The sequence below is a fragment of the Cydia fagiglandana genome, chromosome 4 (genome assembly GCF_963556715.1).
Source record: "Cydia fagiglandana chromosome 4, ilCydFagi1.1, whole genome shotgun sequence".
Classification (NCBI taxonomy): Eukaryota; Metazoa; Arthropoda; class Insecta; order Lepidoptera; family Tortricidae; genus Cydia; species Cydia fagiglandana.
The window spans coordinates 1588915-1606811 of record NC_085935.1 but is presented as its reverse complement, the minus strand read 5'-3'; the positions used below and the strand labels follow the sequence as shown (position 1 = coordinate 1606811).

The 17897-nt window shown below is 39.8% G+C and overlaps 1 protein-coding gene across 1 annotated transcript in view; it reads right to left on the bottom strand.

The window, feature by feature from the left end:
* The window catches only part of LOC134663381 (laminin subunit alpha-2-like), a 150190-nt gene that overhangs the window by 31941 nt on the left and 100352 nt on the right, over positions 1–17897 (bottom strand). Inside the window, exons 20-28 of the mRNA XM_063519744.1 lie at positions 12520–12626; positions 6404–6575; positions 5615–5776; positions 3885–4069; positions 2878–2998; positions 2433–2506; positions 1390–1638; positions 826–1007; positions 139–400 (exon numbers count right to left, since the gene is read on the bottom strand). Of these exons, the coding sequence (XP_063375814.1) occupies positions 139–400; positions 826–1007; positions 1390–1638; positions 2433–2506; positions 2878–2998; positions 3885–4069; positions 5615–5776; positions 6404–6575; positions 12520–12626 (1514 nt within the window). The remainder of the gene's footprint in view (positions 1–138; positions 401–825; positions 1008–1389; positions 1639–2432; positions 2507–2877; positions 2999–3884; positions 4070–5614; positions 5777–6403; positions 6576–12519; positions 12627–17897) is intronic.

Below are 17897 nucleotides of genomic sequence, written 5' to 3'. Positions count from 1 at the left end.
GAAGGATTAATCGGTCTTTCGCGTTAGATCTACGGTGCGAATATATCGGTCATTGGCGTCCAAATGGTTAATGAGTCATCCAATAATAGATGGCTAATTAGTTACCACTAACAAATATCAAGACTAAACAAAACATACCACGCAATGTCCCGTATCAGGATCACAGCTAACAGCCCTTCCATTGCAGTCACAAGGCTTCGCATCTCCCTCCAGTCTTATAACAATGGTCCCAGCCACGCTATCAAGATGCACTTTAACAGGAGGCATCCAGAAGCCGATGGCGGGTTCATGGCAGGATGGCGCGGAGTAACCAGGGGGACAGGAGCAGAGCTCCACGCCTAGCGCGGGCTCCGAGCGGCTGAAGCCGGGGATCGCTGTGTCTAGAGATACGTTGAGGAGTCTGAAATGAGAAATGTACCCTGTTATTACCATAATGGCTCAGTAGTATTCGGGTGTTTGTTCTAAACTTCTGAATCACTTTTATGAACAGATTTTTGAAGGTTAATATGTTATGTGAATATCCAGTAGTGCCAGGAAATTAAAGAACCGATTCAGAAATGTGCCGATTAAAGAATCATTTCAAAAACGATCCAAGGATGACTCACGTTAGATCGGGCCGGAGGTTTCGGCGCTAACTTTTCTATAACAGATGACCGGTGATTACGTGACGTTTTCCATAGAAAACGGAGCGCCGGAAGCTCTGGCCCGGACCCGGTCCAGTCTAACGTGAGTCACCTTCAGAAATGCGACCAGTAGAGTAGCCTGACATACTAAAGCATTTCTATCCAAGCAGAAAAAGCGCTCGGTTAAATAAATGATACTCACAGAGCATGGACATTATCATCGTGTTTAGGCGCCCTGGTGGTGACCCTAACAAGTATCCGTTCGACCTTCCTCAGGCCCAGCATGAGGGCAGCGCGAGTCGCTTGTAAGTCATTGCGTGCGCGCACCCGCCATAGCGATTCGTGGAGACGGATACCGTGTGTATTGTTAATTGGAGGAGTGCGCTGAAAGAAAAAACACAAATTGTGAGAAATCTTGTGAATATAAATAGTTAGCATAGGTAAAGGAAAAGCCAGAAAAAAAAACAATTGTCGCAGTATACACTCTATTCATAGGTGAACACCGCATGAAAATCCGTTCAGTAGTTTTTGAGTTGAGAGTTGAGGCGGGGGACTTTGTTTTATAAGGTTTAGTGATATGTATTGTCTATACGACGCGACGCATATTCTGCCAACATATCCTACTCAATACTCAATATTACATTTAGGTATGTTATTTCGCTTTAAACTCCCGACAAAGCCGCTCTCGCGGCATTGGTGTTTCTAGGTCTCTCGTTATATTATGAATCATTTGCATAAACTACCTAGCATTACCCTGTTAAATTACCTCATAATAATCCAGCACTACATCCCTCCCATACACCCTGACGAGCGGGAACCTCCTCATCGTCTCCTCATCCAGGCCCTCTCCTCCCTCCTCCTCCACCCGGAACCTGAGGAAGCCCCCGTATGACGTCACCCGGTCCCCCAGGAACCGCCGGTCCAGCTCCATGTACACGGGGACCGGGGGCCAGGGGAGGGTGATGGTGGAGTCTAAGGAGTGGGTGTGGATGGCTATTAGAGAGTCTTGGTCTACCTGTGGAAATATAAGATAAGTTATTACGAATTCCTGAGCTAAGTCTTACTGCCGTATTCGAACTTCAAGATATTCACAAGAGACGCCACGTACTCAAGCCGTTGTAGATACGTTATAGTTTAGATATCAAATATCAACTAGTTCTCTTTTGCAGCGCAATTCGGGCGACCAATGTCACTTTTACGTTAGATAGAGTAAGATATCTATTAGATGTGAATTGGATCTCTAAGTCATATCCTGTGGAAATCGTTCAAGAGTATCTCCAGAATCGCCCAAATGTCAAATTTGACAGGTTAGATCTTAAACATATCGTTATCGTACCTTGGTGATGTCTAAAAGATATGTCTATTTCAAAATCCGAATCTGGCCCTTAGTATTTCTAGGCTGAGCAAATTTTCCTAGCATTGCCGCTGAATTTTGCCATGATTCAGTAAAGAAGCTTGGAGTCTGTGCTTACCTACATGTCTTGTGCACTATATTTTGCGAAAGCGACTCCCTCTATGAGATACGTCCGATTTACTCACGATGTTTTCCTTTACCGAAAAGAGATTTGTAAATATCAAACGATAATTGAATTAGGTATCTTTAAAGACCTTCCGATTTATGTGCAATAATTTGACATTTGCGTAAAGAATGTACCATCTTCCCCTTTCTTCAAAAAATAAGTAGCGCACAGAAAATACATCTTGTCATTAAAATCCGCTCTATGTATAGTTCGACGTCGCTATACTATGATATTGGCTACTGAACCCTAAAGCATGCTTGAATAGATTTAAATGTACCTAGATACTTACTGATTTTATGCTATCACCCTGGAGCAACGTGAGGTGTGCGGGCGCAGCCGCATGCAGAGCCGCCCGAGTGAGGCCTGCCTGTTGATGAAGCATCAAATTAAATTCATATTCCTTTCATAATATTAGGTCGCAAACCGAATCATACAAAGTGAAAAGTACGTACTGCGTGCCGAAGCAGAAGCACTCAGTGCAGTCAGCTGCGGTAGTTGCTAAGCGGGCCAAGTGGTCAAAATAATCTTGACGCGACTTTATTGTTAAAAGAATAAGACCGTGTCAAGGAATTTCTGAACACCTCGCCCGCTTAGCAACTTCTGCTGCTGACTGTACAGCTAGTTAGGGAAGCAGATAGTCCTAATATACTCGGCCGGTATTGGTCACACTTCTGTATTTACCAAGAAGGCAATGTTCAGTTGATCACACTTCTACGTTAGACTAGAGAAGTAACCTGCCTGTGTGCAGTGCGCGCTTCGCCCGAAGCAGAAGCACTCAGTACAGCCGGTTGGCGAAGCAGATAGTCCGAATGTACCTGGTCGGCATTGGTCGCACTTCTCACCCACTACGTTGGCCTGAAAAAAATAATTACAATTAGAATTTTATAAGTGCTACGCACAAAAGCGCACCTGACTAACCTGACTTACTGGCTTAACGTACTAATTTAAGCACTTAATACGGAATAATAAGGAAGGAATTGTTTTCTATATCGAATATTCTGTGGTTTTACAGATATGACTGTTGTAACATTGTGCTATGGCATGTTTATGGTTTCAACAACCAACTTAGTTTGCATAACAACTGACAATTACTGTCGCACCCGCGCACACCGTTCTTGCATTGCGCGCTCCCGTCCGGATGGCAGTGGCCGGGTTTGCACCGTGGCCCGAAGTGGCCAAGGGCGCACACGTCGCAGGAATCCCCGGAACAGCCGGCGCGGCACTTGCATCTACTTACCTTACAGAATCACTGCCCGTTATCATCACACCCGCACACTCCGTTCTCACAGGTAGCGCTCCCGTCCGGATGGCAATGGCAGGACTTGCACCTTGGCCCGAAGTGGCTAAGAGCGCACACATCGCAGGAAGCCCCGGAACAGCCGGCGCGGCTCTTGCATCAACTTACCTTACAGAAGCACTGCCCGTTATCATCACACCCGTACGCTCCGTTTTCACAGGTAGCGCTCCCGTCCGGATGGCAGTGGCAGGGTTTGCACCTTGGCCCAAAGTGGCCAAGTGCGCACACATCGCAGGAAGCCCCCGACCAGCCAGCGCGGCACTTGCATCAACTTACCTTACAGAAGCACTGCCCGTTATCACCATACCCGCACGCTCCGTTCTCGCATTGCGCGCTCCCGTCTGAATGGCAATATCAGGATTTACACCTTGGCCCGAAGTGGCCAAGTGCGCACACATCACAGGAAGCCCCCGACCAGCCAGCGCGGCACTTGCATCAACATACCTTACAGAAACACTGCCCGTTATCATCACACCCGCACGCTCCGTTCTCGCATTGCGCGCTCCCGTCCGGATGGCAGTGGCAGGGTTTGCACCGTGGCCCAAAGTGGCCAAGTGCGCACACATCGCAGGAAGCCCCCGACCAGCCGGCGCGGCATTTGCATTGTCCGGTGAGAGGGTCGCAGGTGTCTGAGAATTAAAGAAGTATTTATTAAACTATATTTTTATATAGGTATAAGGCTTTTTCGACGACAGCAAAAATATTTAAAGAGTTCCATCGATTTCTCCAAAAATTCCGTCATCTGATAGTAGACTAGATGACACGGTAGACCAAGAATTTCCTAAATCGACCAGCCGTCTTCCACGGAACATTCATAAAAAACAAAACAAGATCCAATGAATTAAAAATAACCTTTGTGACGTCTGTTAAAAATCAGTCAAAGGGCGCGGAACAGAAACAACAGGTGTCTGAGAATTAAAGAAGTATTTATTAAACTATATTTTTATATAGGTATAAGGCTTTTTCGACGACAGCAAAAATATTTAAAGAGTTCCATCGATTTCTCCAAAAATTCCGTCATCTGATAGTAGACTAGATGACACGGTAGACCAAAGAATTTCCTAAATCGACCAGCCGTCTTCCACGGAACATTCATAAAAAACAAAACAAGATCCAATGAATTGAAAATAACCTTTGTGACGTCTGTTAAAAATCAGTCAAAGGGCGCGGAACAGAAACAACTATAAAGCAATTTCATAACTGTTATTAGTCAATTGAGCAATCGCGATCGCTCGTTTAACAAGAAACATGATTGCATATTGCTTTAATAAAGTTATCTCGCCGACCAATTTGGGTCATAACATTCTTAACTATAATTAATAGCAAACTTTGCCCTTTTAAACTTCACTTACTAATCAGTTTCATTGTCAACTTTTAACGGACTCTTAGAAATTTAATCATCGCATTTATTCGTGATAAACTAAAACATACACAAGTACAGAACAACAAAGCATAAATTTAACATAAAATAAATAAATATAGTTTACCACGAAATGGTCCCGCATAATGCGGCCTCAGCATAATGCTAACCCAAAAGTCAGCGCTGATCTTCCCTAATTTAGAGCGCTAATTTAGATAGGTACTTAGGTATAAAATATTTTACGCAGGTGCGCTGCGACACTGAGCGGCTACCGCGAAAACCAAAATTCGCAAATTGCGGGGATCTTTCTCTTTTACTCCAACGAAGGCGTAATTAGAGTGACAGAGAAAAATCCCCGAAATTTGCGAACTTCGATTTTCGCGATTATAGCCCTGCTATATGACACTCTCAAACCGTGCCATATGGGTGTAGTCTTTACAGCACACTTTAAAAGGGTGTCACAAATGAGTTGCCTTGGGTTACTCTTGAATGGTGTCGCACTGGCGTCGCCCTATTACGTTGCCCGGGAGCTGCTAAGAGAATATTAGAGTGCCTACCGCGAACCACGTTCGACGTGTTGCCTCTCTGTCGCCCTTGTAAATTCGTACTTAAGTGTGACAGGGAATCAACACGTCGAACGTGATTCGCGGTAGGACCTCAATCTGTACGGCGGCGCGACACCGCTCGCCGCGCCGCGCGCTGCGCTCATTGAAACAGGTGTGACGTTTGAAGGCTAAAGGGTCATGCTCATGGAGAATAAGGACCCTTTATTTATGGAAAGTCACAAATCGTCTTGCCCCGGTATTCCACTTACCAGATGTGGCTCCGGGCCCGCAGGAACAGCGCTTGCACCCAGCAGGCCTGGCCCAGAACCCGGGAGCGCATTGCTTGCACCCGGGACCTCTGGATCTGGGCGGGCAGACGCAGCGCCCGTTTTCGGGCGAGCAGACCTTCCCATCGGTGCAAGGGGGGCAGGCTGGAACAAAATTAGTACACAAGCTGTACATAACTAGTAGAAAATATTACGCTGCAAAAAGGAAAAAAAAAAACAATCAGAAACCGACTCGCGAGAACTCTTTTCAAAAAATAATGAGAAAGTTTTATACCCAAGAAGGGCAAAGTAATTTGTTGCAAAATTTTGAGTTGTTTTCTCGTGTTGGCTGGCAGAATTGAGATTAAAGTAATGGTTTTAAATGATAGATATTAAATGGCATTTATTTGGATTTGATTTGAAATGTTTTTACAGTTACTATTACGGTCTTCGAGTTGGTGTGGTGAATTTTTTGTGTTTCACTCGGTACCTATAGCAAGTTTGTTTAACATGCATGCCTTGAAACCTTCAAAAATCAAGATTCCACTTTTGAAATCGCATTGGCTATCTCTTTTTCTCCTTTCTCTTCCTTCTCGTCTTCCTATCCTAATCTTCAAATGCAAGACTTACGTAGGCACCCATTAGGCCCGAATCCATAGTATCCTCTAAGCTCTAAGGCATCGATCGCACGAGTCTCCCTCCACGCCCTGCGCGCACGCACATTGCCCAGTGACAGGGTCACTTCCCTCTCTCTCCCTCTCTACCCCTCTCACTTTAACGTCAGATACTTACGTAGACACCCATTAGGCCCGAACCCATAGTATCCTCTAAGGCATCGATCGCACGAGTCTCCCCCCACGCCCTGCGCGCACGCACATTGGCCGGTGACGGGGTCGCAGGCCGCAGCGCCCGCGCCGCATTGGCAAGGTCTGCAGCCGCCCTCTCGGAGGCCCCAGTAGCCTTCCTGTAATGAAGATTTATATGATTTATATATTTTTTTATATTTGTAAATAGTTGTTTTTTAGGATTGTATATACGTTATTTACCGAATAAAAATTTATTCTTTTCTCATAAGAAAAAATATTAATTAAAAATTATATAACTACAATACAATTCCGTACATGCGTACTATGTATTAGCGAAATTCACGATAACTGAGTATGATCAGTTAGATGTTATTCGAGTTAAACATATTATATCTCTACATTTATACGACGTCAATAGTTTATAAATATTAATAATTATATAACTGTGTAAACACACATATAAATCGCTTATAAATATAAGCGAGTTCCCGAGTAGAAAGGTGAGCGATCTGTGCCACAACGGCCATCTTATCCATTATTCAGTCGAGAAACGATGGCGTTTTCTTTCAATGGATAACGGTTTTATAAAGATAGGTAAGTGTGATACTTTAAACTTTCGTGTTTTGTACACATATTTAATTACACAAACGGGTCTACCGCGATGTAATTTCATTGTTTTTACCTTTAGCTGATGCAACTTAGCTAAAATGTCGGAATTTAAGGTAAAAACAGTGAAATTATATTGTGGTAGACCCGTTTGTGTAATTAAATATAAAATAAGTAAAATATTCTTTCGCCCACGAATACATCCGTGTAGAATAAAAAAAAAATGTTTAGATACACGACTGGATTGCCACATTCAACCTCATTTTGACCCCTTCAGGGGTAGAATTTAGGTTTTTTTCTTATAGCTACAACATTTTGAAGAATATACGTGTTAAAAATTTCAAGGTTCTACTTTTAGAGGTTAAATTTGTGCGTCGTCTGTCAATAACCACATAGTTTTTCAAATTAATTAGTTACAAACAGTGTTTATTTACCTATTCATTTCTCCAATCCTATAAATTATAGGCTATAATCCAGCTTTTAGAATACATCGTCATCAACTTTTCAACATGTAATAAAAGTACCTAATAATATAGCCAGACACAGACATAACAGTAATAAATAATATACAGGGTGGAAAGATAAGTCGAGCCCTGGAGGGAAACTACCTTAAATCCTTAAGCTGGCTCATTTTACTTAGAGGAGACATTCCTTTATTTTTAAAAGGAAACAAAACTGCATTCAAAGATTTTCTTAAATTTTGCTTGTCTAAAAAAATCTTGAGTACTAAATATTAGATTTTATGGATATTTTGTACGACAGACGAGTGTAAGACCTAATGTTTCTTGGAGAAATGTTATCATTAACATTAACTGTATCGACTAGTAGCAATAAAATTGCAGGTTTTTATTTTTTGGAATTTTTAGTCGGTTCGAGTCCCGGGCGAGGCAAGCGAGTTTTAGAAAATCTTTGAATGCAGTTTTGTTTCTTTTTAAAAATAAAGGAATGTCTCCTTTAAGTAAAATGAGCCAGCTTAAGGATTTAAGGTAGTTTCCCTCCAGGGCCCGACTTATCTTTCCACACTGTATACAGCATCTATTTTCATACGGCATAGTTTCTAGCGACCAATGCGAGATGACAGGGGATCAAAGGATCATAAAATACGCGGTTAACTGGACCAGATAATTCGAAGAATATGAATGTAAAGAGCGATGTTATGTCTGACCATAGTGAATATCCCGTGGAGCGCCCTAGTATCACACGTGTGTTACTAACTCAATTTGGGTCGTAGCGACTAAGGGCCCGATTTTGAAATAGACATCTATTAACATCTTTTAGACATCACCATGATACGATAACGATATGTTTAAGATCTAACTAAATCTAAATCTAAATTTATTTATTTATTTACTCTTGAACGATTTCCACAGGATATGACTTAGAGATCCAATTCACATCTAATAGATATCTTACTCTATCTACGTAAAAGTGACACTGGTTGCCCGAATTGCGCTGCAAAAGAGAACTAGTTAAAAATACAGATATCTAAACTATAACGTACTCGTATCTAGAACGGATCTAGTACGTGTCGTCTCTTGTGAATATTTTGAAGTTCGAATACGGCAGTCAGTATCAGACGTGTGTTACTACAGATCAATATGGATCACATTGCTTTGCATCAATTTGTTGTATTGTAGTCGTTCGACGGATTAGTCATACTGAACAACTTTTACTAAAGGGCTAACCCCGAAATCGTATAAAAAATGTCTCATACGAATCACTTCTACCATCTAATCATTTTCAATGGAACAGCGAATTTTATTCGCGATTTAGTTATTAAGACGAAACAGGAGCTGAGTTTTAAATATTTTAGGTAAATATACCCGTCTCGCTAACGGAAGCGGCTCCTAAAACTAGTGCGATAAGGACAAGGCGAAAAATCCCGCATAAAAATCTCAAAAATCGAGGTTTTGTACTCGACTGTTTCCTCCTCCAAAACTTAACCAATCGTAACCAAAATAGCAAATCTAAATGATTATGAAATTATCTGTGTCGGACCGTTTTGCTTTTTTGGCTAATTGATATCAGTTTTGAATACTACGCCTCTCATTGCGGCATAGTCAATGAGGCCATTTTGGCCATTTTTCAATATCAAAAAAAGCAAAACGGTCCTGGAAAAAATCATTGCTCTAGCATCAAAATCCAAGGAAGAAACAGTCGAGTACGTTTGTATGGAGAAATGACTGTTGGCTCTTAAGTAGAAACCTAACTAACGACAGAACTACCAAAGGAATCATTTGCCACACAACACTTTATGGAGTCTCAAATGTCGTTTCATGAAACCCAGCGCACAGAGAAAACTACTTTGTAATTTATGTGATTGAAACGTTCATAAATACGCGCGACTAAACACTTCTATTTCTAGGAATCCTTACTATTTAGTCAATTGGTTAGCCGCAGAATTTACAGTGTGAGATCTATCGTGTGTAAGAGGTCTGTTATTTGTTATATAGCTACTGTCGCCCATGCCGCACTCGGATAGGACTTACTAGACATTTACAAAAGTGCTGCATTCTTATGGACGCTGTTTAAACCATCATTTTATTGTCGATACAGGCCAATGATGATGATGATGAATGCCTACTACCATTAAAGCTGGTATGGGGATAGTTAAATGCCCGATAATAGACGTAGGATAGTTTTTATTAAATATCATAATAATTTCATCCAGACAAAGCCGCGGGTAGAAGTTACAGTGTTAAATAAAATTTAACTGGTATTTTCGCTCGTCTATTTTAAAGCAGGGATTGTCGACTAAAAACATATTACTAAAAAGTAAACATCGCCCCACCTATACTTTTATAACTATAAATTGTTTATCTAGTCTGAAACGCGTTGGAAATGATCGTTACTAATAGCTAGATCTAACTAATCTATTTAATTTCGAAAATCAGACTATGTTTGCATTATCGTTGCGAGCTCTCGGCCTACACGGCAGCCATTAAACTACGGTGGCCGACTTCGGTGACATTTAATTGCTACGCGGCGGTAATCTTACAAAGTTAGCGGTACTGCTTGCCTAAGTTGCCTATAATAATTATATTCAGTAGGACCAATAGGTATTATTTTCGAATGCAACATGATATCATGGTAAACAGCCGTATTCGAACAATGAGATACGTCAAATACTAGATATTGAAACGATATGGATTAGATATGTCAGTGTCAAACAAGTGTCAAAAGTGACGTTTTTGTTTGAAGAAATGTTTCGCTCGCATACCAACTTCTTCTGCTGACTGTACGTATATATGTAATATACAGGGTGTAATCGTTAAGTGTAGCCAGGCTATAATTCCGTAAATATAACAGATACCCGAAAACTTCAAATTGATATCGAAAGTGTACCCAATAAGTAAAATTACATTAATAACTTTTTTTAAATCAAAGCAGAAATATCCCAAACATTAACTTCAAACCCTCCCATACATTTAGAACGACGACTCACCCCTCAAAGAACGTCGGTGTCGTAAGAGACAAAACTGCTTGTGATTCATTATTTGCGATAATAAACCGGGTATGTCCTTAAATTACGTCCACGACCCGGGTACGTCCTTAAACCACGTCCAAGACCACCGGTGGACGGGCAGCAGCGTCCCTCAAATTCGGTGTACTCGACTGCGATCGCCAACCCGCCTGCCAAGCGTGGTGATTATGGCATTCACCCCCCAAAAAAGGGGGAGGCCTATGTTCAGCAGTGGACGTCTTATAGCTGAGATGATGATGATGATGATGATGATGATTTTACTCAGAATAAATTAGGAGAACACTGTGTCCTAAAAAAATAGAAAAACTTGTGACTCTTTTTCTGTTATAATGATTGCAAGTATGATTCTGGGTAAAAAACGAAAACTAGGTAACAAAAGTGTTCCAATTTTTTTTAAAGGGCCCACATAGAAAATGTATCGTACACCTTATCGTACAACCTTGTTAACAGTGTTAATACCACGGCCATTTCCCATTTCCCAGACAATAAAATAGCACATTTGCTCAACAAACCTTTCATACAACTGTCACATTGACATTTACAATTGGCCAACACGAAACATCCTAACTCTGTAATCACTTGTTATACTGATTTAAACCTTAATGTCTTAAGAACAAAGTGCAATTTATTTTTAGTGTTGATGTTTGCTGAAATGCGAGAGAATCAGGGCAGAAATTATAGGGGTATTATGATAATTGATATTGTTAGGTATAAAATACAGGATGTACATTTTCTAAGTGACTCAAAATGGGTATTTTCGGCGTATTATTATTAGAATGTTTATTGGTATTATCATGCTGCTTTAAAATGTCGTAATTTGAATAATTTGTGCTACTTTTACTAAGCTACCTCTGCATTTTACAGTGACCATAAGTGTGGAACTGTCATCATAAAACGTCAAATTTGTATAAAAATATGTCGGCTATAATAGCACCACCACTTTGAAAAGTTTCAATCGTGGTCGCATGTAGGCTTAGAGAATATAACCAAACGGAGTGGTCATTGACAAGCGTTCCCCTCTGTCTAAAAAGGCGTCCAGTGGTCAACCACTGTATGGACTGACGTTTATCTGACATGGCTATGTTTACGTTACGTACATACATTTGATGTGCCCCTTCCCCGCAAAAAACGGCAGATTATTTTGTACCAAAAATTATAGCCATGGCGTCTCCGTTAGTTAATAATTTTGATCACATTTCTTTGCCATCCGGTATAAATATTAATTACTGTCTACGGTGTGTATAATACCTAACGTAGTAAATCCGGTAGAATTAGAATTTTGTAGCAAATTATCGTTCCAAGAATGTACGGTACGCTAAACTGTGCCCATAGATTCTAAGAAATATCTCGCTAGGAATGTTGAACTAATCAGAGGTATCCATTACTTTACATAATCTCTTATACAACATACACTTCCCCTTGAATTTAAGTCATAATCCTCTAGAAATAGAGTCGTTTTTAAAAGTGGCACGCTATAGTATACGAGGTTGTGGAAATTCGCAGTCATGTTAATTCGTTGTGTATATGTCTATTTGGTATTCGTGATTTATGGAGTGGTGGTAAAACTATTTAGCGTATTGATAAATCGATGGTAAGGGAAAACGGTTAAGGTTTTCTAATTAATTGCCTGGTTGACTAATAACTTTCCCTATACCTAGATGAATATTCTAGAATAGAAATAAATATTTGACCGAGCCAAATGACCCGTCCCTGAATTGTACTCTGAATGAACATACCTCGCTAGTATCACACGCGCACCCGACATCTACACGACGCCACACACAGACACACAGAACACAGGACCGACAGGACGTGTAGTCGACACTTACAGTCTACCTACACTGTTCTGAGCGTATGCTACACACATTGCTCCAAGCCGTTCGGCGAACAGTTGCGACCTCTATTAGACACATCGGCACCCCGTGACGTGTGGCCGACATCTACAGTCTACACTGTCCAGAGCGTATCACACACACTGCTCCGAGCCGTTCGGCGAACAGTTGCAGCCTTACCTCGCAAGTGTCACACGCGCGCCCCGTGACGTGCGGTCGACATCGGCACTGTCCGGAGCGTATGTCACACACGCTGCTCTCCGAACCGAGCGGCGAACAGTTGCACCCTGGAACAAAAAAATACTACGTTACATACATGGGTATTACAGTAACAAGGTCAAGGTGGAGAAGACCGTAAGGGAAGACTGTCTACAATTTTTTGGTCGCTTTTAACTCTTGCGTTTGTACCCAAGCTCCACTTACAGGTCGGTAGAGTAGAAGGAGAGAAACGCTTCCTTTTTGACAGTGATTGAGCGACGTGGTATACAATTACGTCATGCACTATGACGGTCTTCGCAGTGAACAATTTTAATATGCCGGTCTTCGCCACATTGATGTTAGGTTAGGTAGGTACCCTTAATTTTTCAAACAAAGGAAACATGTTAGATTGCCTGCCATGTAAAAAAAAATATTTTTCATATCTCATGCTCTGAAAGTGGGTCGTTGTTGTTCTAAAAGGTGCGCAGAAAGTGATACGTTTATGCTCTAGTGCAGAAAAGTGGTGTACCTACTCCTCTGCGTCCCCGTCTCACGAACAACTGGGTGGAAACAAAATGGAAAAATAGTGTCTTTATTTCCTCGCCTGGAAAAATTGGTAATTGTTTAATTTTACTAATCCCACGTTGATCCTTTTTTTATGAAAAATGATGTAAGTGAATTGTTAAAAACAAATTGTTGTTGATTTCTTTCGTTGAATTCTATTTACTCGATTTCATAAGGCGGGAACCAAAAGGAATACACCAAAAATATTTTTTAAACCTTACACTTGCGTAAATGAGCAAAGGCAGAATCTTATACAGCCACAGTTAAACGTTTGTACGATATTAAATTGATTTTTAAAGTTATTTAGCACTATATTCATGAAAATAAAATAAAATACAAGATAAAAATTACTTATATTATTAAATAATTGTTATTTAATATTTAAAATACTTTTATTATGTTATTACGTGGTCGCACCAAGGTCGCGGTGCGGTCCGGTAGTCTGTTGCGGCTTTTAGAACGAAAAAGTATAAAATTAAAAAGTAAGAGGCAATCCCGCTGATTTTCATACTGTAATGAACAAATCATTTTAAAATGACTGCAGTTTGTTAAAAAATGTGTGTTTTCGTAAATATTGCAATCTAAATGATTTTCGCTAGGGGCTATTAATCTTCACACATGTAAAGTCTCCGATTGCAAGTAAGTCCCAAGGAAAATAAATCATGGCCGTAGATCTATTAGGTACTTCTATTACTGATTTTGCGAAATTGCCTTGTCTTGTTTGGTTTCCTCGTATTCGATATGAAAAGTAGAGTGTTTAACTCGGGTGAAAGACACCATTTCTGTCTCGGACTATTGGCCAAACTACCTCGACAGAAATGGGTGCCTTTCAACCCTTGGTTAACAATCTACTATTGCACACTAAGTAGTTCCATAAAATCACAATTCTAATTTTTATGCCTAATATTTAAATTTCGCTAATAACAATAATGTACCAGAAATCTTAAAACATTTTTTAACGCGCCAATCGCATATTCAACAATTTTGATTCCATTTCCATTTTCAACCATATTTTAATCCTTTTTAGATAAAATATCGAACGTAACCTTTTAGAATTCATCTCTCCATTAAATATACAAAAGCTTTTAGCATAATTACATGAGTAAGCCACTTTACATGGTTTTGTTATCTGTGCACATAATTTTGCGCGCTACACTACATTAAGCGGCTATTATTAAAGCACTTGTACAGCTAGTAGTCGGATAACAGTTGTAAACAAGATTCCATCGGGTCATTCTAAAATAAGATGGTAAAAAAATCTACAATTTTGATGAAGCTCACATCATTTTCGGAACATTTTTAGGGTCTGCTATGAGGGATCAAAGTGCCATATTTCTGTTATAGGACTTTCCTTGCCAGTAAATAAATTATAATTATTTACACAATGAAATATGAAAATACACATAATTGATCAGGTAAAATTAATTTTCAATCGATTACGTGCAGACAATTTTTTTGGCTTAAATAATATTTTGGAGCACAAGCATTTTCCTCTAGGTAAGTGATGTGAAAGGCAGTATGTCATGGCAGCAAAATTATTTCCACCTTGGGTGTTGACACTTAAATTCCACTATTACGCTTCGTTCAGGATTCAATGCACTCCCAGTCTCCCACGCTGTCAATATGTTATTTTGCACCCTTGTGACACAATTTACTATTTCACCACACCCACTCGAAAAGGCATTTTATCCTTTACGGATCAAAGTAATTTGATACACATTCAAGTTAATTCTTTGGCTGACTTTTTAATTGTTTTTAAATCTAATGAAAGGAGTTAAGATCCGAACCAAGAAGATAAGATAAGAAAAAAGAAAGATCGCTATTACTTATAGAAATCGCTTTTCAGCGATAACACCGCCTGTCGTTTAACCTCTTATTTTCTGTATTATGTATTTGTATTGTGTTCTTTTTCTGCAATGAGGTGTGAAATAAAGAGTATTTGTATTGTATACAGGGTGTTTGGTACATCGTTTGCCAAATTAAAACGGCAGATAGGTTGAGTCATTTGCTATCTTCCCAGGCCTAGAAATTTTTAATTCTGCGCACTGTTTTTTTCAGCTCTATGCCAATTTTTCGTAAATTTAAAATTTTTACTTGTGCAGTAGAAAAAAAAACCATGGCCAATTTTTTTTTCTATGCATGAGTAGATAGCAAATGACTCAACCTATCTGCCGTTTCAATTTGGCAAACGATGTACCAAACACCCTGTATGTTGAAAGAAGGCTATATTTTTTTCAAAGATTCAAAGTAAAAACAGAAACGCCCTTTTAGTCTTACAACGATAGCCACGCTTTTAGCAAAGTAGCATATCTTATTGATAATGGGATTCGAGATAACTTATATCTTTGCCAGAAATGGTGAAACTCATGTTTGTGGATGTTTAATAGGCAAGGATGAATAATTAATAAATAAAGTTAAGTACCTCGTTTTTAGGGTTCCGTACCTCAAAAGGAAAAAAATGGAACACTTATAGGATCACTCGTGCGTCTGTCTGTCACCAGGCTGTATCTCATGAACCGTGATAGCTAGACAGTTGAAATTTTCACAGATGATGATGTATTTCTGTTGCCGCTATAACAACAAATACTAAAAACAGAGTAAAATAAATATTTAAGTGGCGCTCCCATACAACAAAATTGATTTTTGCCGTTTTTTGCGTAATGGTACGGAACCGTTCCTGTGCGAGTCCGACTCGCACTTGGCCGTTTTTTTATTATAATTAAATTACGAAACATATTAAATGCTTACTTCATTAATCAATCCCGTTCGCTACAGTTAATAAAACAACATAACGGTCCTATAATCAAATCAAATGCAAATGCATACAGATATAATCCATTACCAATAACCAATTAGGCAATTGCGAGACACCTCCACACTATGGGAAACGATGGTGACAGTTATTGGTACCCATAGTCGCCGGCAGTGGGCGGTTGTGTCGATTCGAGTTTAGATTAATTGACAGTTGAATATTTTGATTATCTTAGAGTCGCAGAGCGGAATAGAGTTAGACCAAGAGTTTGTAGCAGTTTTGATAGCCCACGCAGTCCAAGTGTTATTTATACGTCATAATTTCATTGACGTTTAAAATAACACGCACTGCGCGGGCTATCAAAATCGCTGCAGTCTTTTCTTGGTCTAACAGTACATATTAATGTACTGATGTAGTTCATATTTTCCATCGTTTTTTTACGGAAACGTACGAACGTGTCTTGCTATTTCAGTCAGTACCGAGTACAAGATAGTACCGAGGCTGACTGAAATAATTGTTTCCATTGTATTTTCTCGCATACGTTCGTATTTCTCATGCTACTTCATACTTCAGTCAACCGCAGTACTTTTTGTAGGTACAGTCAACGGTAAAAATATGGGTGTACAAATCATTTCAAAAATATATTGTCCCATAACTCTTATGTCAGTGAATTAAGAACTATGGGACATATTTTTGAGTAAGTTGTCTACACCCATATTTTTACCGTTGACTGTACCTACCGAGACTGACTGAAATAACAAGACACGTTCGTATGTTTCCGTGAAAATACGATGGAAAATAATTATGAACTACATCTAATCTGTATATTCATGTATTAAATCACGTGCATACCTACCTAATAACGAAAAATAGCTCACTCAAAAAAGACTACATTTTGTAGAAAACTGTATTATCACTCTCAATACTAATGACAAAATAATATCTGTCGCAACCGCGCCTAGGCAGGCATTCTGTACAATTACTTATCCGCGTAATTGAAAGCAAACAATGACGTATTGTGGCAGCCGAGCCCTGCGCACGCGTCGACGTAATGAAGATAAATCGATTTCAACGCTTGTAGGTACATATATTTGAAATTGTGTAAGTAATTTTGTCGATTATTCTCGATTTGTTTGGTACACTTTGTGCCTAAAATGACAGTAAATTATACCTTTACAGTAACTCAGATGTAAAACAATTTAAAGGGTCGACAACGACAACATGCGTGTAAAGGCTCCTCTTCACGTTGGGCCAACGCCAACGCCAACGAGGGACGCAGTGTTAGAGAGAGCAAGTGATATTGCTGTCTCATTCTACCGCATGGCTGCGTCCCTCGTTGGCGTTGGCGTTGGCCCAAGGTGAAGAGGAGCCTTAATACCTTTGGAGTTATAGGCGTCCATAAGCTGCAGGTGATGCAGTGACTGCATATCTATAGTTCGTTTTTTTTAGCATTAGAAAGAACTCCACAGAAGTAAGCGTGCAGTTATTATCAGGCTCTTTAATAGTTAATAATTATTGAATTATTTAATGTAGCATGGTCAATACATATAATTTACTTCAAATTATTACTGCTAAAAGTGCCGGATTTGGAACCACGAGCTTACTTCTGCGAAGTTCTTTCTAATGCTCAAAAAAACGGACTATAGCATCAGGCGGGCCGTGTGCATGTTTGCCACCGAAGTGGTATAAAAACAGATGTGTATGTTGCAGAAAATTGGAAAAGTTCTCTGGTATTTCACAGGAAATACCTAAAGGAAACTTTCAATCTGGAAATGGAAAATTTCGATCCCCATACAAAATTATGAGAAGTTTCTGAAATATTTCCACGTCATTAGTCAATTTATCAAAAAAACTACATGGACATGGCCTGACGGTAAGCGGTCGTGTGAAAGTTAGCCTATGGATGACTGTTAGTCTAGGAGAGTATATTCTTTTTACACGAGTGCCCAAAAAAGGAGTGTATTGTTTCCAGATTTATGACTATAGGGCACTGTATATATATTTTTAAAGAAGTATTCTTATTCTCTTGAGAATAGGATGATTG